Raw genomic sequence first — 24,663 nt, forward strand, 5'->3', positions numbered from 1 at the left:
TATTATTATTATTATTATTATTATTATTATTATTATTATTATTTCTCTGAAAGTTTCAGTGCATAGATTGAATAGCCATCTATTGGGCAGTGCTTTGCTTGTATTTTCCTGCACAGCAGAACGGGGTTAGACTGGATGGCCCCTGGGCTCCGCCAAGAATTCTGCAAAAGCATTCCTGCTGCAAGAAGGAAATCAAACATGACATGGACAATTACCAGGAGGGTTTTTTTTTTGGGGGGGGGGGAGGCGCCCTTAAAATGCAAACATAAAAATAAATTAACATTCAACCGTTGGCGCCCTCTCCTTGCTTGGTGCAATTTCACTCCCTTTTAGAGGAGGCCAAGGGGCGAAGCAACGGCATCGGGCCTGCGCTCCGTCTTGAAGGCGGATGCAACGTGGCACTCGGTCCCCCGGCTACGCTAGTCACTTCGTTTTAAGGCCGCAATTATAATTAGCTCCCATTTTAAATAAATATATAAACTGGGGTATAGATTGTCTGGAGGCGATGTTCTAACCCAGAGTTGCAAGCTGCTGTGGTTAAGCAGTTTCAATCTGTCGGAAGCCGCCAACTGTTCCAGGCGGTCATGGAGTCTGGCAGGCTGTTTGTCAAATCCAAGAGAAGGGTAATTATAATCATGTATAAGGAAAGGACAAGAGCAGGGCTCAAGCCACCCGTCCAGCAAGCTTCGGACCCGTCGGCAACGCCATCCCTCCACAAACATATCCTTTCCACCTCCCAGTCTTTCAAGCCTTGTTGCCGTTGATTGCTGTTGAGTTGGCTTCAACTTGTGACTGTTCAATCTATATATATAAAAGGGTAATGAAATTTCGGCCTAGGACAAAACAACAAAACTACACATCCCAGAAACACTAAACTTGGCAACACAACCCCTCATCCATGCCTCTACGTTCATACTACAAAAAGAAAAGAAAAATAAAGTCCTAATTAGAGGGAGAGAAATAATTGCTTTCATCCAATTGCTGCCAATTAGAAGGCTAAGCTCCGCCCACTTGGTCTCCTAGCAACTCACTCAGCCCAGGGGTCAGGCAGAGTTAGGCCTCACTTAGGCCTCTTCCACACTGAGAAGGAAGTGAAGCAGTGTGTATTACCAAAGTCATTATTACTATCATTACTAAATGGTTGCAGGTTTGAATTGGGGGAGCGGAGAGAGCCCCCACTGTTAGCCCCAGCTTTTGCCAACCCTAAAGTTCAAAAACATGCAAATGAGAGTAGATGAATAGGTACTGCTCTGGCGGAAAGGTAACGGTGCTCCATGCAGTCATGCCAATGGCCACATGACCTTGGAGGAGTCTAAGGACAACACCGGCTCTTCGGCTTAGAAATGGAGATGAGCACCAACCCCCAGAGGCAGACACAACTGGACTTAATGTCAGGGAAAACCTTTACCCTTTTCCTTAACTACTACCAAGTCCTCAATACTTTATTTCACATACCACCAGACTTCGCCACAGCAACGCGTGGCTGGGCACAGCTAGTAATATATATATATATATATATGGAAATATATTGAGTGCTCACACGTGGAAGCCAACATATAGCTTCCAGCCAGTTTTAATCATGAATTTTAAATTTGTGCCTTGTGATCACTACATCTTAAGCTTTGTTCCGTGATATGTGATATGTGTTTTGTAGAAATACGTTTTCATATGTGTATTATATATAATGTCTATGTGTTTTTAGCTATGTTGTAGCCTGCCTCGAGCCACGGGGAGAGGCAGGTAAGATATAAATAACAACAACAACAACACCCTTGGGAAGTGTTCGACGTGATTTTGTGATACGAAATCCAGCATAACTATCTTCTTCACTGTGTCATACTATGTCGTTGTGTCAATAATAATATTATTAATAATAATAATAATAGTTGACGTGATACGAGGATTTAAAGATCGAACTGCAAAGACATTGGCACAAGCCAGTCAAGGGAGTCCCAGTGGTGATCGGCACACTGGGTGCAGTGCCTAAAGACCTTGGCCTGAACTTGAAAACAGTTGGCGCTGATCAAATCACCACCTGTCAGCTGCAAAAGGCCACCCTACTCGGATCTGCATGCATTATTCCCTGATACGTCACATAGGGCTAGGAACTTGGGACGTGTGATCCAATACAACAGCCAGCATAGGGATCTTGTTTGCTGTGTACTCATCTTGTTGTAGATCAAATTATTATTATTATTATTATTATTATTATTATTATTATTATTATTATTATTATTTCTTACCCATCTCTTCTTGTGACTAAGGAACCCCTGTGATGTATTCATATTATGTTTGCCTTGAATAGCAAGCAATGAGAAGGCATATAAAAATAACAAATCAGCTAGACATTTCCATCTCGGCCTTTATCGCTTTCTCATAAAATTCAGAGAGTCTGGGGATCTTGTTTAGAGAGACACTGCATGGCCTTGGGTCACATAGGCATATTACCTCATATAGCAAATGTATCTCAAAAGTAACGGGTATGTGTTACTCATAGTGCAATGCATTGTTCAAGAAGCAGCCTCTTACACAATACTGGTGGTTATACGTGAACAGAAAATGTGACATACATCTTTTCAAAGGCGTTTCAATAGAGTCCATTAATGTAGCAGGGAATGGTTCTTCTTGCCGTGAATGAAGTGTTTTTTACCCCATTCTGGGGGGTTACAGCTCCATTGCTTCGGTCTAGTACATTACGAATCCCAAGGAGACAATGGATGGCTATGGCTGGATCTACACTGCCATACAATGAAGTTTCAGAATGCAGATTAACTGTATAGCATTGGATTATATGAGCCTACACTGGCATATATTCAGTTCAGTGCAATCAATATGCGTTCTAAAACTGTGTTATATGGCAGTATAGATCTGAAACATCAAAATCTATGAGGAGACCAGGCACGGTCATCCCATAAAGCAGTGGTTCTCAACCTGGGATCATCGGATGTTTTTGGCCTACAACTCCAAGAAATCCCAGCTAGTTTACCAGCTGTTAGGATTTCTGGGAGTTGAAGGACAAAAACATTGGGGGACCCCAGGTTGAGAACCACTGCCATAGACCTTTGTCTCTAGATTTGCTTGGACTGGTCAGTGAGGAGCCCAATCTTTTTGGCCATGTTCTGGTGCCTTCTCTCCCTTGCTGGAGCCCTTGGATGGAAAGAGGAGTTTCCAGCCATGAAACCCAAGTCAAGTCAATTTATTTTTATCCGTCCCATCTCCCTGTGGGGACTTGGGGTGGCTCACAACAGAAATGGAAGCCATTTGATGCCATACAATACACAATGAAAATACAAATACATAATAACTTAATGCAAATAACTTAAGATAAATTGTCCATTTAATTAACTAGAACACAAAACAATAAAACACAAATGACAACAGCAATCAAAAGGCTATTAAAACCCAATCTGTAGATTAAACCCATGTCCCAAGAGGAAGTCCATCCACGGGGAGACTCCACTGATATCCTGTGGTTTTGACCCTCTGCTTTCCCAATGGCTGTGTCTCCTGTTGAGAGGAGAGAGGAGACCTTTGTGTCCCTTCAGAAGTGACCTGATGGAGACTCGGGGCACTTCCACACATACCTAAAACCAGCACCAAAACAGGTTAAAGTAATCCGCTTCCATGCGAGTTCTAGTCCACACCCCAAAACTCTGTCTCCACATGTCCAGCACCTCATTAGACATGGATCTTTCATAAAAATCCAGATATAGTGAGATGTTTAATCAATGTGAAATAAACCAGGGAAAGCCCAGGGATACTCCAGATTAATTTGCTTTTACTGGAGGCGTCATTTGGATTGAGACAGGTTCCGCATTTTGGGCCAGTCTCGATGGGCCTTCTGACTCACGAAATCTGGGTTTCTGCCTCAACTGCCTCACAACCCTTCCTCCTTTTACTATCTTTCCAAGTGGACAGAACTGTCTCAATGCCATATTTTCTATGCCTTTTGCTTGGCTAGTTGCACATTAACGCACATTGTTTGATTCTTTACCCAACTGCTTATCTTATCACTTTTCAACTGCAGTACTTGGCACAGTCCACATCTCCACTTTGGGGACAGAAACTAGCAAAACGTAGGCACAAATATCCACGCTATCACTCCCATATTGCAAGTCCAGTAATCACTAGGGATGTGCACGGCTTCATATTTGTGTCCTGGATTCAAGTGATTTGGTGGAATCGGTTGCCGAATGCATGAAAATGAATCTGGCATGGGGCAGCTGAAGCCTTATCCAGAAGAGATCAGAGCATCCATACCTTTTTGGCCAATGGAGACCAATGTCTATTGTTCCCTTCCAGGGCATGATGGGGGTTGAGGCATATCTCTCTGCATGTTTCTCACTTTCTTTCTCAGCCAATCAGAGAGCTGGTGACTGTGTCTGTCCATTCTCCTCCCCACTTGTGGTGTGAGCTTGGGACTTAATTCCCAGAACCCTCTCTTGTGGGTTTTTTTTTAATGTTATGATAAAAACCTACAAAAAAATTCCAAAAGCTTAGTGAATTGATGAAACGTTCCAAAATTTGGCAGGCTTGCAGTAGAAGTTGTGGCCTACAAGTGAGGTGACTTTCATGCTGATAGGCCTAAAAATAAGTCTCTAAAGATTCCCCATTGGTGCCAATGGACCAAATCTTTCTGGTACGAAAACAGAGACCCCTCCCAAATTAGCAAAGTTTCCTAAAAATGGAACAGGGTGGCAGCCAAAAACCAGGCACCAAAATGGCATGGTTTTTTTTCCCTGAATTACACACCCCTAGTAATCACCCAACTGGTCTCCATGGTAGCATCGCAATATGAGATCCTTGATTGCACATTCCTCCCTTAGAACTGGAGACTGGGTCTCTCTTCACCATGATCTCCAGATCCCCTTGCAGGACACTCATGGGTCACCCTAATCCCACCATCATATATGCAATGATCTCATGAATATACATGAGTGGCAATGGTGATGGTGGTGACACAAATGTTTTCTGGACATTTCCACAGAGTTGTTTTAGCTATAAGGACTTTAGATAAACCCCTGCTAGATGTGGGGAAAACATGAATAACACACCATTACTACTTTAACCTGAGACGGCTCCTCCAGAAATCTCTAAGTCCTCCAGTAGGACTCCGTGATCAATTTCCCCCATAAGAGTTCTGCTGGAGGGTCTAGAGATTCCCAGAGAGATTATTCAGCACAACTCTGTGCTCACAAATTTCCTAGATTCTTAGAGATTCCTAAAAAGACCACACCAATCAAAGTTAAGCCTGTGATAATAGTTGCCTTCATTCATTAAGTTTACATGAGCAAAGGCTCAGGGAATCAAAAAAGGCTCTGAAAAGCAAGCATTAAGAAGCCAAACCTAAAAGTCCAGGAGAGAAGACTCCAAAGACACAGCCTTCTCAGCCTGGAATATCCACATGCAAAATCAGTTGAAAACAATGTAGAATGGGAAATAGGGAGAGTAGGTTAAAAGAACATTTAATGACAAGCAAGTTAAACCCTCCCACAGGTACAGATTTGAATGATACCAATTCACCGGATGTGAGTTTTTCAGCGAGGGATAATGCAGAACTTGTAGGGCCAAGGGAGGTTGTTCATGCTCCCTTTCATGGGTGAGAGGTCAATGTCCTTGGGATCCATGAGGGGCTTCAGCTTGAAGTTCTGGAGGATTGAAGTGAAGAACAAGAAGAGCTCCATGCGGGCCAGGCCTTCTCCTGCGCAGATCCGTTTGCCTGTAAGGAGACCCAGGAAGGAAGGAAGGAAGTGTTGGGAATCATCCTGGACTACTCAAGTCTAGATGTAGTTAGATAGATAATAGAGTTAGATTGAGGGAATCCTTTCCCTGTTTCCAAAGCATGCCTAGACAGGCTTTACTGTGTTTCACTCTATCCTGTGTACGTCATGTCCCTTACATTGAAGTTAGTAGAAATGTGAATCTTTAGGGACACTAACTTCTCATTGGTCAGAATGTCTTTTATGGCCCCAGTAAACTGGACCATGAGGTGGGAACCATTTTTGGTTCTCTCTTCTCCCTTTGTTCTTCTAGCTAACAAGAAGCATTTCGCCATCTCTCCTGGCAAGATGTAGCTATTTAGATGTTGGTTATTTTTCCTTTCTTATTTTTCTTTAGAAACCAGTCTAGAGTAGATTAGATAGCTCCCAAGCCTTTCTATCTACAATGGATTTCTTTTTACCTTAATAAATACTTTTTGATCTTTTATTGAGACTCTGCAGTACATTGCAATCCTAAATAGACAAAGGCTTCTCTTTGCTCGCCCCGTGTAAGTAACTGCTGCATTTGAAAGCTTTGCTTTTGCTACTCTGCTGATTTTGGTGGAATCTCCCCCAGAGAGGGTTAAATTGAGTCTAACCGCTCAGAGATTACCACAACAGGAAGGAAGGAAGGAAGGGAGGGAGGGAGGGAGGGAAGAAAGAGGGAAGAGGGTCACAAAGGCAGCTGGAGGATATGCTCATCAGAGTGCAGTCTACAGACCAAGGGAAGCAACAGCCCCGCTCTATTCTGCCTTGGTCAGGCCTCCTCATCTGGAAACCTCTGTCCAGGAACTCTTGATAAGCTGGTACATATCTAAGGAAGAGTAACCAAGATACTCAGAGGTCTTGAAACCAAGCCAAAGAAGGAGCCTCCATCACACTCGGAAGATCTTGAAACCAAGCCAAATAAGGAACTAAGTCCCACTGTTGAACTGCTTTTATGGTCGGGATGATGTCCCTTTTATTGTTACAGCCAAATGGGCATCTATATATACATTGGTTTCATGTCTCCCGTTGAGCTTTATGACATGATTTCAAAAGGGTCATGACACATGGACATAATGGATACCTCAACACTGGTAGGATGGGGATGAGGGACCTTTGAGATCCTTTTCATCTTTCAGGGGAAACAAAAAAACCCAAAAAGTGGTCTTTTTTTTGAGGGGGGGTATTAATTATGTTCTGATTAAAATCCTTTGGTTGGCACTCTGGTCTCCATGTGTGCATGGCATTAAGGTCAATAGCTCCAGGCTAGTGTTAAAAAGAGCCAATTGGGAGCACTCTTTGGTCCGCAGCAATTTCCTGCATGGCAGAAGTGGGTCTGGTTGACCCTTGTGGTTTCTTCCAACTGTATGACTCTATGGTTCAATATCTCACAACCACTGGAGGATTCATTTCCCAGAAATGGACAACTCAGAAGACCAAAAGGTGCCTCTCAGCCACATGAATCCCTGGACTGCTGCCCAATGGGGAAAGGAGGGTCTTACCTGCCGAGAAGGGCATGAAGTAGTTGCTCTTCCTGAAGGTCCCATCCGGGTTCAGGAAATGTCCTGGGTTAAACTCCGTGGGGTTGGGAAATTCCTTGCCGTCATGCAGCACCGAGGTCAGAACAGGGAAGATGGTGGTACCCTAAAAAGAGTACAGTATTTGGAGAACTAACAACACTATGTAACACAATTTGAAAAAAATATTCTGTTCCTGGTTTGAAAGTATTACTTCCTGTTTAACTGTGTAGTCATTACTTTGAAAGTAGTTGGTCTACTCCAGAAACTTCATTTTTGTAGCTGCCACAATCTCTGTTGAATTGGTTGAGACTCACTGAAACACCAGAGCAAAATGTGTTGCAGGATGTACCACAAAAAGAAAGTTTTTGCAGTTTAATAAACTTTGTCCATGTTTTTAATGACAAAACCAATTAGGAAATGACATTTATAACCCAGGAACAAAAATTGTGTTGCATTGTGTAATCGCTTGGAAATTTCAATACTTTGGGGTGTTGGGGTGCATGTGGGGTTGGGGATATAGATTTTTCAGACAGTGGCTTAATTGTCAAGATAGAAATAGTTCAGCTGGAATTTCACCAGGATTTCTAGTTTTATTAGATGTCAAGTAGAGGGCCCCTCCCAATGTCATGACTTTGTTGTGGGAACGTCTTCTTCTGGAAGTAGAAGCAGAGAACTCACTTTTGGGATGACGTATCCTCTGAACGGTGTGTCGTTGACCACGGAATGGGGGAGGGCCACTGGCGTAAGAGAGATGAATCTCTGGATCTCATGGATGACGGCATCTGTATAAGGCATCTGTCCACGGTCAGCCGTGCTGGGAATTCGGGAGCGACCAACCACCTGGTCAATCTCTTCTTGCACTTTCTCTGGCAGAAGATGCAAGAGGCTCCATGTCAAGAAAGAAGCATCCAGAAAACATCAGAGAAATCATGCAAACTCTGGCTCACGGCAAGAAACAAGAAACACTCTGGGAAGGATTGGATCCCAGATCAGTGTGAATCCCCCCCACCAACATAGTAAGCCACCAGCTTCCATGTTTTGTACTAAATGTCATCAAAAGAGACATGCCACCTAAAAGTGGAATCACACCATCCTCAAATGTGGGTGTCTACATCTTTATGTCTATCACAACTACCTGAGCTGACCTCTGAGGCTGCAACACTTGAGTCTCAAAGTGTGACATTCTTGGATCTTTTCCAAAGTTATGCTTTCTGTTAGCCAATTTGGTGGATAAGTTCTGGATTTCTTTATCTGTGGTCTTCTTTTGGTCATTTGCACTAAAGTTCCCAATTTAACTTGATTTAACTAGGAAATCCAAATGATAGTGGAAGTTAATAGTCCCTCAAGACACTACCAATCTCAGGATCCCATAGAAGTCAATTATTTCATAGATACTGGTTCTGTCATTGTTGAGGGGATGTCAAACTGAGCTAGCTCTGTTGTGAAGATATACCCAGTTCTGTGCGATATCACCAAAGCCACCTTCATCCCCAGAAAGAGCCGGGACTCCACACAAACAGCGGAATTAGTTGGTTCAAAAATTCCCTCAGTTGGTCACGAAGCAGCATTTGCCCAGAAACACCTTCTTCCTAATGCCTTAAACAACTTCAAAATAGTCAACAATCCAGAGATCGGAAGCCAGGAATTAGAAGTGCAACTACTTTCTGGGTCTCTTTTCAATTCAATGTTGGACCAGAATTAGCCTGGAGAAACCAAGAGTTGAGAATCTGGTGACAGCAGCTATCCTGGAGCATCCCCAACTCTTTTGCCTTCAACCAGAATAGAAATCCAGCAACTTCCAGGACCTATTTTCAGCCTAATGAAGACTACAGACTCTGATCACAGCTAATCTGCAAAAGCTAAGATGTTGGCCTGAAGTCTCCACATCTTTCTTACCTTCAATCTGTGGGAACTTCTGGAGGATCAAGAACCCGTATCGGAGCGTAGTGCTGGTCGTTTCAGTTCCTGCACCAAACAAATCCAGGCTGCTCATGACCAGGTTCTCCATAGTGAACTCAGAGGCCTCATTGTCCTTCTCCTGGTGATACAAGCAACACAATCAGTTGAATTAGTTCAACTGTGTGTAGTGAACTCTGGGAAATGCCAATGGAAGCCGTTCCCTGGCTGAGTCCTCAGGATAACAGGACCTCTCCCTTCCTTCCAGATCTGCTGCCCTGGTCTCGGGGGAGAGAAGGAGAGGCAGGCCCAGGTCCATTGTGACTAAGACCAGACTAAGCAGATGAAAGGTCCTCTTCTCCAACCCAACTGTCACTGCCCTGGTCTCAGAGGGAGAAAAGGAGAGGCAGACATAGCTCCACAATGTATGATCTTCCATTAGCCTTGATCCCATGGCTTTCACACACATACACATTTCATGACTAGTTTTTCTATAACTTTAAAGCATAGGTTCTTTTTATTGTAATTTCAGTGTGAGAGGGTATATCAGAACTTTATAGAACTTTTACCCAAAGGACAACAGTGGACGTATAGACATACAGATTCTATGTAACTCCTTTGTATTCACAAACCTACAGTTATATTGGATAACAATCAAACAAAGAGGGATTACCTTTTTATTCCGCATTCACACACATGTACATGCATTCATCCTCATGCATACATCACCATCTTTCCATTCTTCTGCCATGAAGAACACCTCTTAGGCCAGACTGCTTCCTTGCAAATCTGCCACTTTTCTAATACTTCCAAAACGCCCAAATGCATCCTCTTCCCCTAAGAACAATGTCAAGGTTCAGATCTCTAAACTGACTCTCTGCAACATAAAATGACTTCAAAATGCAGTCTTCCTCTTCCCTTGAGAAAAGGAGGCCCCAAAGTGACCAGACTCCTGCTTTTCCATAGCAGATTTGACATTCCCATGCACCATCTCTACAGAGCATGGCAGGTGAAGAGCTCCTCGGTCTGTTACACTTTCTGAATTGTTATAAGGTTCCTTATGTAGAAATATTTTGCTGATGTTGTCCACAAGTTGCAAATTACTGACAGACATCTTCCATCCTGACACCGTCTAAGTTTCCTAGACCAGTTGTTGACTCTTCTTGATTGGTGTTGGTAAATGCATTGTTTTCCCCAAAAAGTTCATCAAGTCAGCAAATGTTGACAGATGTAAACAGATGCAAACATTTCTCTTATTACTGTCACACTTCTTATCACAGTTTACAGGTCAACCATTTCAGTTCTCATTAGCAGGTTTTAATTGCAATTCAGCAAGTAGACAGTTAGTCATTGCAGGCCTTAATCTTAGAATTGTGTCTTCAAAATTATTAGCACCCCTTCCTTCCTTCCTTCCTTCCTTCCTTCCTTCCTTCCTTCCTTCCTTCCTTCCTTCCTTCCTTCCTTCCATACAGTTCCATTCATATCCACACATATCAAATCCACATTATCAAATCTGCACATCATATTTTCATGATACACATGCGCATTCTTAGAGATGAACATCCCCCAGGTGATGCCGTGAGGTGTGGATGTAGATGTGGGCTTCAAGTCACCTGCCAACTTCAGTGACCCCATACAGCCAGGTTTTCTTTTTCTTTTCTTTGCATGAACCAATACAATACCTCCAAATATCTATACAATATTCATATTTGATTATACTCTCCCCTCCTACCACCCTTCTCAATTTAGTAACTTTTTGTCCCTTGGATTGTAGACATTCATACATCCAGGATTTCTAAGCAGAAAATGCTCAGAAATGTCTGTGTGTCATTGCCTTTCTTTGAAATTTAGCTTCCAGCTTTGCTGTTCCTTGGTGGTCTTCCATCAAACTATTAGGCATGGCCCTGCTTTTAGAATCAAATGGGAGATGGTACTTTTGGAAAACCTTGGACTTGACATATCTCCTTTCAAGTTTAATAGATGGAACAGATGAAGGAAAGACTTTCCCAAAAGACCCCCCTCCATCATGGGGTGGTATGTCTCAGGACGAAGGGGCTGCAAATAGTCTCCCTATGGGGTTAGGCCCATTACTTTGGAGATGTCCTCGGAAATTCTCACCTGAAATCTGGAGCAGATATATGACAGTGCAGTGCTTAGAGGATGGCTCCAACGCAAGGATCTGCTTGCGGATTCCATGACTCTCCCTTACCTGATCCATTCTGATAAAGAAGCAGTCAATGAAATCTCGAGGCGAGCTGGGGTCCAGAGTAGCCCTGTGCTCCTTGGCTTCCTCCAGAATGAATTCTCTGCATGTGACACAGCTTTGCATCAGGTGCTGAAAGGGCCCTGGGATCCATTCCATCAGAGCAGGGAAGGTATTGTAGAGCTGGAATATAAGGTGAGAGATAGGCATGTGTCAAGAGGGGACATCACAGCCAGGTTGAAAGATGTGAAAGGATGTCACATGGAGGAGAAGTCAAGCTGGTGTTCTGTGACTCTAGAGACTAACAGTGAAACGGAAAAAGAAAAAGTATGGTATATAATATAGTTTAAAGTAATAATTTATGAGTTCTATATTAGTAAGTTTTATTTCTATAGTAATATAATCTTTTATATATCCAATCTGTAACACCAACTCGTATCCAACTTGTATAAGAAAGGGATTGTGATGACTACCTACTTAAGTCTGAACTGGATTTAAACGAAGTCAGTGATAAACCATAACCCTGTCCCTGTTGTATATCCAACTACAGTAGAGTCTCACTTATCCAAGCCTCACTTATCCAAGCCTCTGGATTATCCAAGCCATTTTTGTAGTCAATGTTTTCAATACATCATGATATTTTGGTGCTAAATTCATAAATACAGTAATTACAACATAACATTACTGCGTATTGAACTACTTTTTCTGTCATATTTGTTGTATAACATGATGTTTTGGTGCTTAATTTGTAAAATCATAACCTAATTTGATGTTTAATAAGCTTTTCCTTAATCCCTCCTTATTATTCGAGATATTCGCTTATCCAAGCTTCTGCCGGCCTGTTTAGCTTGGATAAGTGAGAGACTACTGTATTTGTGTTAATCTATTTGCAGAATTTGTTCCAAAAAAGCAATGTATATTCTAAATTAAGTATCCAATAATTATATTATTATGCAACTGAAATTGTATAACTCTTAACATAAATGTATAAATTGGCAACACTTCACATAAGTATACCTATAAACCTGTTGCAGTTTCAGGTTTTACTCTCAGTCTTGACACATAAGGTAAATGAAACCCAACAAAAAAATTTTTAAACGTCTTGATAATGTTCACAAATGCTGCTGGAGTTTTTATCCAACTGGGTTTGTACAGTTCATATGTATACTTTAGTAACACTTTACATAAGTATTCCTTTAAAACTTTTGCAGTCTCAAATTATAACTCCAGTCTTGACAAATAAAGAGTAGAAATCAAACAAAGTCTTACTGACGTCTTGATCACTTTCTCAAGCAATGCTGAAGTATAAAGTAGAGTCAATTGTGCAGCTGGAATAAAAGTATATGATGATACCAACGTAGAGTAGTTTCAAATCAAAGTAGTTCATCGATCTGTTTCAGGGTTTGAGAAATCGGTTGTTATCTTAAGTGATGAATTTGATCCGTTGGTGGGTACAAGGGATGGTCAGGTGATCTAAGGTGCCGGGGGTGATTACAACTGGTTTCCCGGGTATAATGTCAGTTTCGATGCTTCTTCAAGTAATCTTAATGTCCCCACTGTTTACTTGGGATGAGGCTCTGCCTTCTTATTAATGTCCTCAGAGGATCCTTACAGGTAGTATTCTTTCTCAGGTTGCGAGACTCTAGAGACTAAGCCGCAATGGATCAAGGGATCCAACACCAGGAAAAGAGAGCCCACCTCAGTCTTTACCTCAAGAACATGGCAAACTCAAACCCAAATCAAAACATTGGCCACTGCCTTCGGGGTCGCTGCATAAATAATCTTTTCTTTTTTAAAACAGATTTGTACAAAAATAGTTCTACTTAACGTAGGTTGTACGAAAAAGAAAGTTCACAATCGACACCGCATCAGGAAGAACCTCCTGAGGATTAGCAATGAAATGAGTGTGGGGAATGTCCTTGCTGGAGGTTTCTAACACAGACTTGATGCCCATCTATTTGGAGTGCTTCAACTGCATCTTCCTGCCTGGTAGAAGAGAGTTGGATGATCCTGTATGATCTAGGAACTTCTTCCAACTCTAGGAGTCTGGGATTGGAAACCAAGAATCACTGGGCAAAGTGGAAGATGTCCTCTGCTTTCTGGGTACAGATTCCCTCATGAGATGAGAGCTCAATGGCAATTTATTGCATCTCTTTTTCCTATTTTTAATGCAACAACCCCATTTAGGAAGTAAATGCCCAGGGTCATGGATCTGCCCTCCTCCATCCGTCTTATATCAACGACCGCTGTGGCCACAGTGATACAAAAGGTGCAAACAGAGGGCCAATCTACACTGGCCACCAACAATAGCAGCATTAATTATTATTATGTGTGCTGGAACTCAACTGACAGACTCGTATTTTTAGACCAGATTGCGCCCATCTGTTTATTTATCACTGTATTTTTATGAATGTTGTTGTAATTAATTTAGTTAATTAATTTTAATTGACTTGTATTGCATTTTATATTTTTATATAAATGTGTTTTATTGTAAGCCGCCCTGAGTCCCCTGTTGGGTGAGAAGAGCGGGATACAAATGTTGTAATACATAATACATAATACACCTAGATCAATTTGAAACTGTCATTGAAGAAACTGGCATTGCAGAAACATCATTCTGTGATTATTAGACTGTAAACTCTGGAACCAGTTTGAGATCCAGATGGAGATTACAGAGGCTGGCCTCTGAACCAGTTCCAGATTCTGCAGTTTTGGAGAATATATGTTTTCATCTTCCCTCCAGAATATGTATGGGCAGATCAGCAATTTGCATTCTGTAGAGTTAAAGTCACCACGTGATGGGGTTTATATCAGGGCCTGCTGATGAGCATTAAGGGACACATTTCAGACTTTCCCCTGACTTTCCTTGTGTTGAATTTGTTGGTTGTCATCCTGGACTGCGCAATTCTCAAGTAGTTAGGTAGAGGATAGGATTAGACTGAGGGAACCCTCTCTGTGTTCCCATGCATGCCTAGATAGGCCTTGGCTGTTTTCCCTCTCATGCTTTCCTGTTTACCTTCTCTTCCTCACCTTGTTGTTGTAGTAATGTGATCCTTTAGGGATGAGGCAACTTCCTCTATCTATTGGAATGTTGATTGCCCCAAGGCTTCGACCATTTGGTCAGTCCCATTTTGACTCTCTTCCTCCTTTGTCTTCAACCTGAGAAGGTCACATTTTGCCCTCTCTCCTGGCAAAATGTAGCTATTTAGATATTTTGTTATTTTTACCTTCTTACCTTCCTTAGTAGCTAGTCTAGTGAGCTAGTTAGCTCCAAGAACCTTTTCTATCTTTTTACCTCAATAAATGATTTTTGAACTTTCAAGGAGACTTTGCAATCCTTTGCCATCCTGAGGAACAAAGCCCTCTCCAAGCCACATGTAAGTTTCTGCTGTTTATGAAGTGTGCTTCTGCCACTCTGCTGTATTTTTGAGGAATCACCCCAAAAGAGGGTTATTTTGAGTCTAACCACGTTTTTCCATCTACGTCAGGATAGATGACTGGCTCCCTACCTATCTAGGAACGACCTGGCTATGGTGATCCAGGCGACGGTCATCTCGAGGCTCGACTACTGTAACGCCCTCTACATTGGCCTTCCTCTGTCGGTGATCCGGAAACTGAAGCTGGTGCAAAACGCAGTGGCTCGTCTTCTCGCCGGGGTGCCGGCAAGGTAGCGTATCACCCCAATTCTACAACAGCTGCACTGGCTGCCGATTGAGTATCAGATTACTTTCAAGATACTGGTACTAACTTTCAAGGCCTTACATGGTCTGGGGCCGGTGTACCTGAGGGCCCGCTTATCCCCCTACCAACCCCAGAGATTACTTCGGTCCGAAGACCAAAATTTGCTTGAAGTCCCTAACATATGGACTTATCATTTGTCTTCTACTAGGCAGAGAGCCTTCTCAATTGTAGCCCCTCAATTATGGAATGCCTTGCCAGTTGAAACTCGAACCACCCGAGACCTACTTGCCTTTCGGAAAGCCTGCAAAACCTTTCTCTTCTGACAAGCTTTCAATGGGTGAAAAACCCGGGGCTATGTCTGTTTTTATTGTTGCTTTTATTGTTGTTTTTATTGTTATTTTAAAGCCAAGTGTATTGTTTTAATCTATTTCTGTAAACCGCTCCAAGCCAAACTGGGAGTAGTGGTATACAAGTTTAATAAATAAAATAAATAAATAAAAAAGATTCCCAACAGAATTAAAAGATTCAAAGTGCACTGCATTAAATGTTCAGTGTAGATGGCTCCTAAATGAGAAATGCCAGAAAACATGATCACAGATGGAGATCACAGAGGCTTATCTCATGGCTTGACAGTCTTGGAGAATTTTTTTTCAACTTCTTTCCAGAATGTACATGTGCAGTTTGCATTCTGTGGAGTTTGTAATGTCACCATATGATGTGATTTATATTGGAGCTTGCTGATGAACATTAAGGGACACATTTCAGACTTTCCCTTGACTTTGCTTGTGTTGGATTAACAGGTTCATAGTGCAATGCAGTGGGCTTTTCCAGTGGTCATATTCTGGATTACTTGAACCTGCATTAAACAGTCAGTGTAGATGGCTCCTAAATGGAAAATGTCACCAGCTAGGAAGGAAAGGGGCCTACCTGTCCCCAACCAGAGTTAAAAAGCTCAGTGTTCTCATCTGTTATGGCTACCAAGGTTTGAAACCTCTTGTCGTTGTATTCGTAGCGCTTCCCAAAGACAATGGAACAGATGACATTGGAGGTAGCACAGCCGAAGAGCTTTCGTGGGTCAAAGGGTTTCCCTGGAAGGACAAAAAAGGATCATCCTGTTTCAGTCCATCTCTTAGATCCCAACTCTTTAAACTGTGAGCCCCAACCCCAAATGGGGCCCATTTAGCTTAATATTGGGGTCCTGAAAAATTTGGCCACAGGAAGGGTTTTCCTAATGTTAGTGGATGTTTTTGATATTTACTGAGATCTGCTGTGTAGCCTTTCCAGAAGACTCTGCAGAACATGCTTCAGGGGTACTTCGTAATAATAAAAATCTTATGTTTGGCAAGCCTTGCAAATTCTGATTAATTATCTTTAATTGTTTGATTTTTATATTTATTTTATATACATATATCCCTGGGATCATGTTTTAGATCCAGTCTGTCCCAGTCTGGAAGCTGTTTCAGGCCCTGTGGATTGGGTTGGCCCTGGTTGGACAGAAACCTTCCACCCATTGCTAGCAGCGGGCAAAACAGTCTCATGTTCTGGGAGGCTTCAGACTGGGAGGCTTCAGACCTTCCATAGGGATTCCTTCATTCACCTGTGGTTGAATGCAGGAGTCCAAAAGTCATGTCTGGGACCATTCCCAATTCTATACAACTTCAATTCTACATAGACTGTGGTATGTGTGACATTGCTGATTCTTTTTGGCCATGGTTGACCTCTGCTGACCACAAATTCTGGGTTCATTGTATTTGGAGAACCTCTCTTGTTCCTTCTGAGTCTTGGAAGCTGCATGGTCCCCTTTTTGTCCTCTCCCATCCCTTTGAAGTCCACATTCTGACATGTGAAATCAAGGAGTCAGAAATGGTGGAAACCACCTTTACTGAAAATGATTGTTGAGCTGATGGTTATCCATTTTGAAAACTGGCCTTAAAAAGTCATACTTGCCCAAGTTCCCTCCAACTTTTTAAGAATGTAGAACATCTGAGCATCTGGGTTTAGAATATTTGAAGCTCAAAGCCTTCCAGAAAAGACCAAACCACAGAATGTTCAACCTCCAGATGAGAAATTCCAGGACTTTGGGTGAGCAGGAGGGGAAGTCCCTAACCCTGTACCTAGAAGACCTATAAAACTAAGATGCATGTGAGAGTTTGAATTTAGAGCCTTTCACCAAGACATTGCAAGAGGAATCTCCTGGAAAGTTCAAAGAATATGTCAATGGGGATGAGGCTGGCCAATAGATCCCACTTACCCTTTGTGTCATGGAATTGTTCCAGGAGATACTGGGTTTCTTCCTGGATTCTCTCCTCGATGCTCTTCTTCCCCATCCCAAAGTTGCGGAGGGTGGTCAAGGTAAAACGCCGGATCTGTTTCCAGCGTTCCCCATTGCTGAATATGATCCCTGCAACAGGTGAAAGAAGAGGCCATGATGGGAGAGTAGGAATGGTCAAGGTGAAGGGGAATGGCAAAACACACATGGATCTTCACTTCACTTTAGACTGGGGATGGGAGACATTTGCTGTGTCTCAACTAGTTTCTATGTATTTGGAGGTGTCTTTCATCACTTTCTGGTCACCTGGAATCCCAACTCAGGAACCATGGTCCAAATCTGCACTAACCCTAAGAATCTGAAGTTAATTATATAGAAAGATGGCTTTCTGGCCATGCTTCTTTAAACGGTTCTGGCCCAGCTTATCTGTCTGAACGTGTCCCCCGCTATGACCCACCTCGAAGTGTATGATCGTCGGATGAGGCCCTGCTCATGGTCCCGTCAGCCACACAGGTGCGGCTGGTGGGGACGAGAGACGGGGCCTTTTCAGTGGTGGCTCCCCGCCTATGGAACACCCTCTCCAGTGAAGTCACGCAGGCTCCCTCCCTCCTATCCTTCTGTAGGAAGGTTAAAACTTGGTTGTGGGGCCAGGCTTTCGAATAACAATTAGCAGCACTAATTATTATTATGTTTGCTGGAACTCAATTGACAGACCCAGTCTTTTAAACCCGAACATGCCCATCTGTATTTTATAAGTGTTTTTATGAATGTCTGATGTAAATTAATAACTTTTCAATTGATTCACAATTTATTGTACAATTTTATATATGTCTTTTATTGTATGCCGCCCTGAGTCCCCTATTGGGTGAGAAGGGCGGGATATAAATATTCTAATAAATAAATAATAATAAATAAACAGCAGTAGGTATAAGAAGGAACATGGGCTTTTGGTGACAAGGCCCATTTCACCCATTACAAGAAGGCTTTTCATTGGGCTTCATATGTTCACAAGGACTGCACCTTTACATCTTGTGCAGCTTTACCTTAGGACGCATCTCTATATTTGCACACAATAGGACATTACCATAATGGACGTAAGATCTGTAGAGGGATTCACATCCATTGAAGGAAAATAATATTTGTGAATTATGGACATTTCAAAGTAAGTATAGCAAGACCCACTATCATCTATCTATCTATCTATCTATCTATCTATCTATCTATCTATCTATCTAATCTGTCATCATCTATCATCCATCTATCATCTATCTATCTTCTATCATCTATCTATATCAATCAGTGATTCATGATGGGGATCCATTATATTAAAATGAGTATTTATTTATTTAGGTAAGCCATATGACTTTCCCAGAATAACACAGTGGGTTTCCACAACTAAGAGGGAATCTGAACCTTGACACCACCTGCAAACATTAAATCAGTGCTGCCTACCTTTCCCTTCACTCGTTTTTTCTACCAATGGTATTATTGCCCTGGAAGCAAAATCATTGCCATGGTCAATCAATGCTTCTTTAATGGCTTCATAGCCATGCAGCACCACAGCGGGATTCATCCCCAAGTAAAGTGTAAACACAGGGCCGTACTCCTCACCGATCTGTGGGAAAACAAAGTAAGAGGCATACTTCAGGTGGTCACATGAGCAATAGGGTAACACATTTGGAAAAGATGCATCATGCCGCAAGAAGACAACGGAGGAGGTGGACCTGCATATGTTGCTCTGCCTGTATGTGAACGCAAACCTAGAAGAGACTGCTATCATTTGAACAATTGCGACATAGCTGCAAGCCTGTGTGTGCTTTTTTTACATGCAGAAGTTCTTCTCCAGAAAAAGTGGGACATTTCTGATAAAATGAAAACAAGATAGTATAAACAGTTTAAGACTATTTAAAATGATAAAGGATGTAGGGATTTGAATTGAATCAAACAGGCCTCATTTAGCAAAGAGCTTTGTTTTTAGTTGAAGCCAAAATGACAGTGATATCAGCACTACTACCCTGTTTCCCCTAAAATAAGACATCCCCAGAAAATAAGACCTAGTAGAGGTTTTGCTGAATTCCTAAATATAAGGCCTCCCCCGAAAGTAAGACCTAGCAAAGTTTTTGTTTGGAAACATGCCCGCCGAACAGAACACCAGAGCACGCAGGATCGATAAATGTACATACCATAGATTGTTATACATAGAAATAATGGCAGTAACAAGAAATCTTTGATAGGATTCACAGTTTGTCTGGTTATGCTGGTTTGTGATGACAACTACTGTACAGTACATAATAAATGTTCAATTTTTTTGTTCAACAATAAATGTGAATTCTTCTTCATGGAAAAATAAGACATCCCCTGAAAATAAGACCTAGCGCATCTTTGGGAGCAAATATTAATATAAGACACTGTCTTATTTTCGGGGAAACACGGTAATACTCAGGGAGCAATTCTTGGAGAAACATAATGAAAACCAGCTGGCATTAGATGCTGAGAAAGCCTTTGATAACGTTGACTGGGTTTTTGGATACATTTTTATAAAATGCACCTCTTTCAAGCCAATCAGCTGCTGACACATGTCTTTCCAGTCAACCTATTACATCATGGTGCCTTTTACAAATCTCCACACAGTAGACGAATCTCAAAGTTACTGTGGTGAGGTTCCCTCTGTCTAGGGAAGGCAGCAACTGGGAAACCGGTAAAAGGGATTCCTGGGCAACTGACCATCCAGGTGTCCAATGAGAAAGATGATCTGAGGAGGACACCCAAGCCATTGTACATAATTCCTCAGGGTGAGGGGTGTGTGTCTATTTATCCAATCCTGTTTACCAAATTTTGAAAATTCATTACTTGCACCTGAAAACACCATTCCATTTTTTCCCTGTCCTATCAAGTTCTAGGCTCAGGATATTTTGGTGGCCCCATGAAGTTCATTGCAGCCTCCAGAACTGGGCCAACACCTTCATGTCCCCAGCTGGCTCTGACAGGATTGAGAAGGAGAGTGGAGTGACACCAGAATATTGACAGTACAGCACCCCAAAGCTCTAATGATCTCACCCTGAGTTCCATGTAAGGTAAAATGGACTCTTGGGTACCCCCCACAGTCCAAAAGACTTGGGGGTGAACATGATTACCTATGTTCCTCCTTAGAAGAACAACTGAAGTTGCCCAGTTCCCATGAACTTTGCCCAGTAAGATATTTGCAGCCAGGCAAAACTGCTCATACACTTCTGGGTCCAGGCAAGTTATCCTCAGGAGAGTTTGCCACACCCTCCTTTAATGAAGAGTTTCTCAGCATCTAAACCAAATCAATGAGATATTCTTTGCTAGATCTCCATTGCCAATATGGGCAAAGGTTGCATTTATTTCTTACATAACTTCCCAACATAAATAAGTTTATGACCTGGTGATCTGTATACAATACAGGACATAAACCTCATCTGCTCCATGGGCAAAGATCTCAAGGTAACTCTACATTAAAACAGAATTAAATACCATTGGTATGTTATGGTTAAAATCCATAAAAACATATTCAAAATTAAAAACCACAGCAGCCCCTGACATGACCTTAAAAACCTTCTTCTTTAAAGCCTTCTTCATCAAGAAACTATAACATCACTTATCAACATGGATCTCCACAAAACTATAACATCACTTATCAACATGGATCTCCACAAAACGACCAGTATAGAAATGTATGATCCAGGAAAAAATGGTTCTAAACTCTGTTAAAAAGTAGGGGGCACTGGCGCTTCTTTTCTAAAGTCAATTTCAAATTTTGAAGCAAAAAAATATTAAAACTTTCCAAAACTTCAGAATATTTGTAATTAATTTGTTAATGGCGGGTGTGCAATAGCAAAAAACAGCACGGGGGGGGGGGACTTTAGGGGACTCACCCACCCTTATTTTTGAGCTATCCCGATAAAACTTGCTACAGTGGTAGAACACATTTACCACTGTTAGCTCATCAAATTTCATAACGTTTCTCTTATCCTCTGAGTTTTAGCAAATTTTCATAGTTTATATATATATAAAAAAATTAAAAAATTGCAGAAATCTGTTCCTGGTTTGAAAGTTTTATTTCCTGTTTCATTGGATTGTCTTTACTTTGAAAGTTGTTGTTCTACCTCAGAAACTTTGTTTTTGTGGCTGAAACTCTGTCAATTGGTGGACACCCAGCAAACGGTATTGTGCTATCATAGCAACATGTCCCTTGTGCAGAGACAAAGTTTTGGCAGTGTAATAAAGTTTTCCCATGTTTTTGTGACAGAACCAATTAGGAAGTGACAGATATCAATCAGAAACAGAAATCATAGCACACCATCAAACTACACCTGACAGATGTCCATCGGCCTCTGAATAAGGAAATCTGTTCCTGGTTGGAAAGTGTTGTTTCCTGTTTCACAGGGTTTTTTGGGGCTGAGAGTTTGTGACTTGAACCCAGAGGGTTTGAACCCAAAGAAGGATTCGGCTATGTGTAACGTGGCTGGGGTCCCCAGACTTAGAGAATCTATTCCAGCAGAGAGGGTTTCTGTGAATGATGGGACACACAGTGCCTTGAGGAGGCCAAGGAAACAAACACACAAACGAAGAGAGGGCCTTGCTTGAATCCAAAGGATTCAGCTATGTGTAACTTTGCTGGGGTCCCCAGATTTGGGGACTCCAGCTGATTTTGTTTCAGTGAGTGATGGGACATGCAGTGCCTAGAGAAGGCCAAACAAACAAACAAACAAACATAAAATAAGCCCTTTCCCCTATACCACCAACACCCACTTAAAAAAAAAAAAAACATCGCTTCTTCTACCTGCTTGATTTTAAAATAAAATGCATCAGATATTTAAAAGAAGCACTTTCACCCTACCAACACTCTTTTTTTCTCAAAAAATAAATGTTTTTCTTTTACTTCTTTATTTAAGAATTTTAAAAGAAAAAACAACTACCCCCTTTCCCACCGCACCCCCAAAAATGCCATTTCTTCTTTCTTAAAAATAGAGTTTTTCTTTCAATGGCTGCCGAGTGCCCAGTGCCTCTTCCAACAACAGAGGCCAGGCCAGGCAGGCAGGCAGTGAGTCACACAGCAAAAGACCAGCCAGCAGGAAGCCTGCAGCCACCCTCTCCCACTCCAACTCCCCAGCAAGAATGAGCCAAGTGGCTGGCAGCAGGCGCTTTTGTGGGAGGATGTCCAAACCCCTCCCCTTGCATGAATGTGTACAAGGATTGGTCAGGGAGGCAAGCCCAGGCTAGGCTGCTCCTCCCTGAAAACCAAGATGGGTTGCATCCAAAATGCTTCCTCATATATCCGATCATATTTACAAGCCCATTGAATGAATTGGCTCCAATGCTTCAAAATAGCGGGTTAAATCCATTGCGCTAACACGCGTCGGAACCCCATTCGTAAATTGGATTAAATACGATTTTAATCCGATTTACGACGATTCCGATTAATTCGCACATGCCTAATAACTAGTATTTTGAGTCAAAACATGCCGTGCCGAAATCAAATGTGTATTTTTTTAAATGCCGAGAACTACTTGGAGCGACCAAAATGTATTTCACAGCCTAACACGATGCCTTACAATTGCATTGCTATCATTCCACTTCAATGGTTGTGGGCCTTTGCTAAGCAGTCCTGGGCATGATAGTTCAGGGAGGGAAATTTCGAACTCTCAGTCAGAAAGGTCTTGTTTCTTCCCGAACTATGAAACGTGAGAGTCCACAGGAAGCAGCTGTCGCACTGAACTGGAATTGTGCAGTGTGGAAAAAAAAACATGCACATATGCTTTGGATCCCTATCCTACCAACAGACTTGGGGGGGGGGGGTGGAGGCTCCTTTTAAGCAGAGGCTGGATGACCACCTGTCGGGGGAGCTTTGAATGAAATTTTCCTGCTTCTTGACAGAATGGGGCTGGACTGGATGGCCCACTAGTTCTCATCCAACTCTAGGAGTCTATCATTCTATGACTTCAGCTTGCAGTATAGACATTCTTCCTCATCTTCCCTTTCCGTTTCTGTGTGTTTAGTAGCCTGACAAATCCCAGAATTCCTGCAGCAAAATCCCAAGCACCCCCCCCCCCCTGAAATGAAGCAGGGCACCCATTGTCCTCAGACAGAGAGGAGAAGGTGGCCCTCCTCCTTCCACTGACCTTGCAGAGCGCCTGGTCCAAGGACTTGCCCTTCAGCTGCAGGGCGTTCCCAATGAGGGGCAGCGGAGTGGGGCCGGGGGGCATTTTGCCCTTCCCCTGGGCCCCCCTTTTCCAGACGGCAGAAAGAAGAAGGCAGGAAATGCAGACGACCAGGAGGATGGTGGACATCCCCAAGGGCTCCATCCCGGCGGCAAAAAGTACAAGTGGACCGGAATTCAGGAGCAGAGAAGTTTTAGTTCACTCTGTTGGAAAGCACAGGGGAAGTTAATATTAACCAAAGCAAGTTTAGATTATTTTTTCCTAATTAATGTTGGCTAGTCTTTTTATCATTTGGCAATGCACACTTCTGCACTTTGGTCCTTGTTCTCTCTCTCTTCCTTTTATGAGTGTCCTTGACTTTTCGGGCAACTACGCAGCCCTTCTGGTGCCCGTTTCTGAAGGGAAGGGCCTGAGCAGAAGGGTTGATCTCTCACAGAAAGAAGCAGCCAAGTTCCCTCCCACACCTTAAAGGCACACAGATTAAGGAACACTGCGAGCAAATACAAAGGCAATCATAGACTGTGCAAACATTCACTAGGTGAATGGAGAGTGATCTGCAAAGTGTGTGAGAACGAATGTGCCCAGGCTTGCAGGAATGCCCACGGTGCTTATGGCTGTGGGGGTAGAAGGTGTGTTAATGCCACAACTGGCCTGCCAAACCCAAAAGTGCACCCTACAAATCTGTGAAGCCCCAAAAGAAAGAGACCCCCTCCAGAGCTGGTAAGGCTTACCACAACCATGGAAAAGCAGCATCTTTCTCCGTTCTTCACATTCCCTTTCTCTTGTGAAATCCTGTATGTCTTTATCCCTCTCCCCCTGGCTCTTCCCCAAGTTTTGATTCTCTCTGCATGCAATACATTTCCCTGCCCTGGACCCTCCTTCTCCAGCTTCCTCTCTTTCTCTCTCTCTCTCTCTCTCTCTCTCTCTCTCTCTCTCTCTCTCTCTCTCTCTCGCTCTCTTCCTTTTATGGTCTTCCTTCTTTCCGCCTCCACCTCCTTTCCCTTGGCAGTGGCCACTGGCCAAGCCCTTTGCTCTACCGAGGCTGCAAGTTGGGGAGAGCCAGGCTGACAAAAAGTGAAATAGAAAACAGGGATGGAAGGAAGGAAGGGAAATCAATTTGAGGGAACACTCAGGTTGGAGAAATGACTCCTCTTTAGAAGATGGAAAA

The 24,663-nt window shown here is 42.5% G+C and overlaps 1 protein-coding gene and 1 non-coding gene across 2 annotated transcripts; both read right to left on the reverse strand.

The window, feature by feature from the left end:
* Positions 1-3,319: 3,319 nt before the first annotated feature.
* LOC134292344 (cytochrome P450 2C19-like) lies at positions 3,320-24,378 on the reverse strand. The gene is made up of 10 exons (XM_062968737.1): positions 24,227-24,378; positions 23,457-23,698; positions 18,766-18,928; positions 17,296-17,445; positions 15,972-16,132; positions 11,370-11,546; positions 9,161-9,302; positions 7,943-8,130; positions 7,247-7,388; positions 3,320-5,719 (listed from the first exon to the last, which is right to left on the reverse strand). The coding sequence occupies exons 2-10, from the start codon at positions 23,637-23,639 to the stop codon at positions 5,538-5,540; spliced, it is 1,488 nt and encodes a 495-aa protein (XP_062824807.1). The 5' UTR covers positions 23,640-23,698; positions 24,227-24,378; the 3' UTR covers positions 3,320-5,537.
* Positions 5,084-5,166, reverse strand: mir5459 (microRNA mir-5459). Its single transcript, NR_130060.1, has one exon. It is a non-coding gene; the product is annotated as a microRNA mir-5459 (primary transcript).
* Positions 24,379-24,663: the final 285 nt, after the last annotated feature.

The sequence above is a fragment of the Anolis carolinensis genome, chromosome 1 (genome assembly GCF_035594765.1).
Source record: "Anolis carolinensis isolate JA03-04 chromosome 1, rAnoCar3.1.pri, whole genome shotgun sequence".
In the NCBI taxonomy this organism is placed as follows: domain Eukaryota; kingdom Metazoa; phylum Chordata; class Lepidosauria; order Squamata; family Dactyloidae; genus Anolis; species Anolis carolinensis.

Bases quoted from the DNA above. Each gene is read 5' to 3' on its own strand.
- LOC134292344 (XM_062968737.1), bottom strand. From the start codon at position 23,639: ATGGAGCCCTTGGGGATGTCCACCATCCTCCTGGTCGTCTGCATTTCC. The intron at 18,929-23,456 runs GTCAGTGGAAGG...GTTTTCCCACAG, and splicing joins TGGACCAGGCGCTCTGCAAG to ATCGGTGAGGAGTACGGCCC. The intron at 17,446-18,765 runs GTAGGCAGCACT...CACCTGTTGCAG, and splicing joins AAAAACGAGTGAAGGGAAAG to GGATCATATTCAGCAATGGG.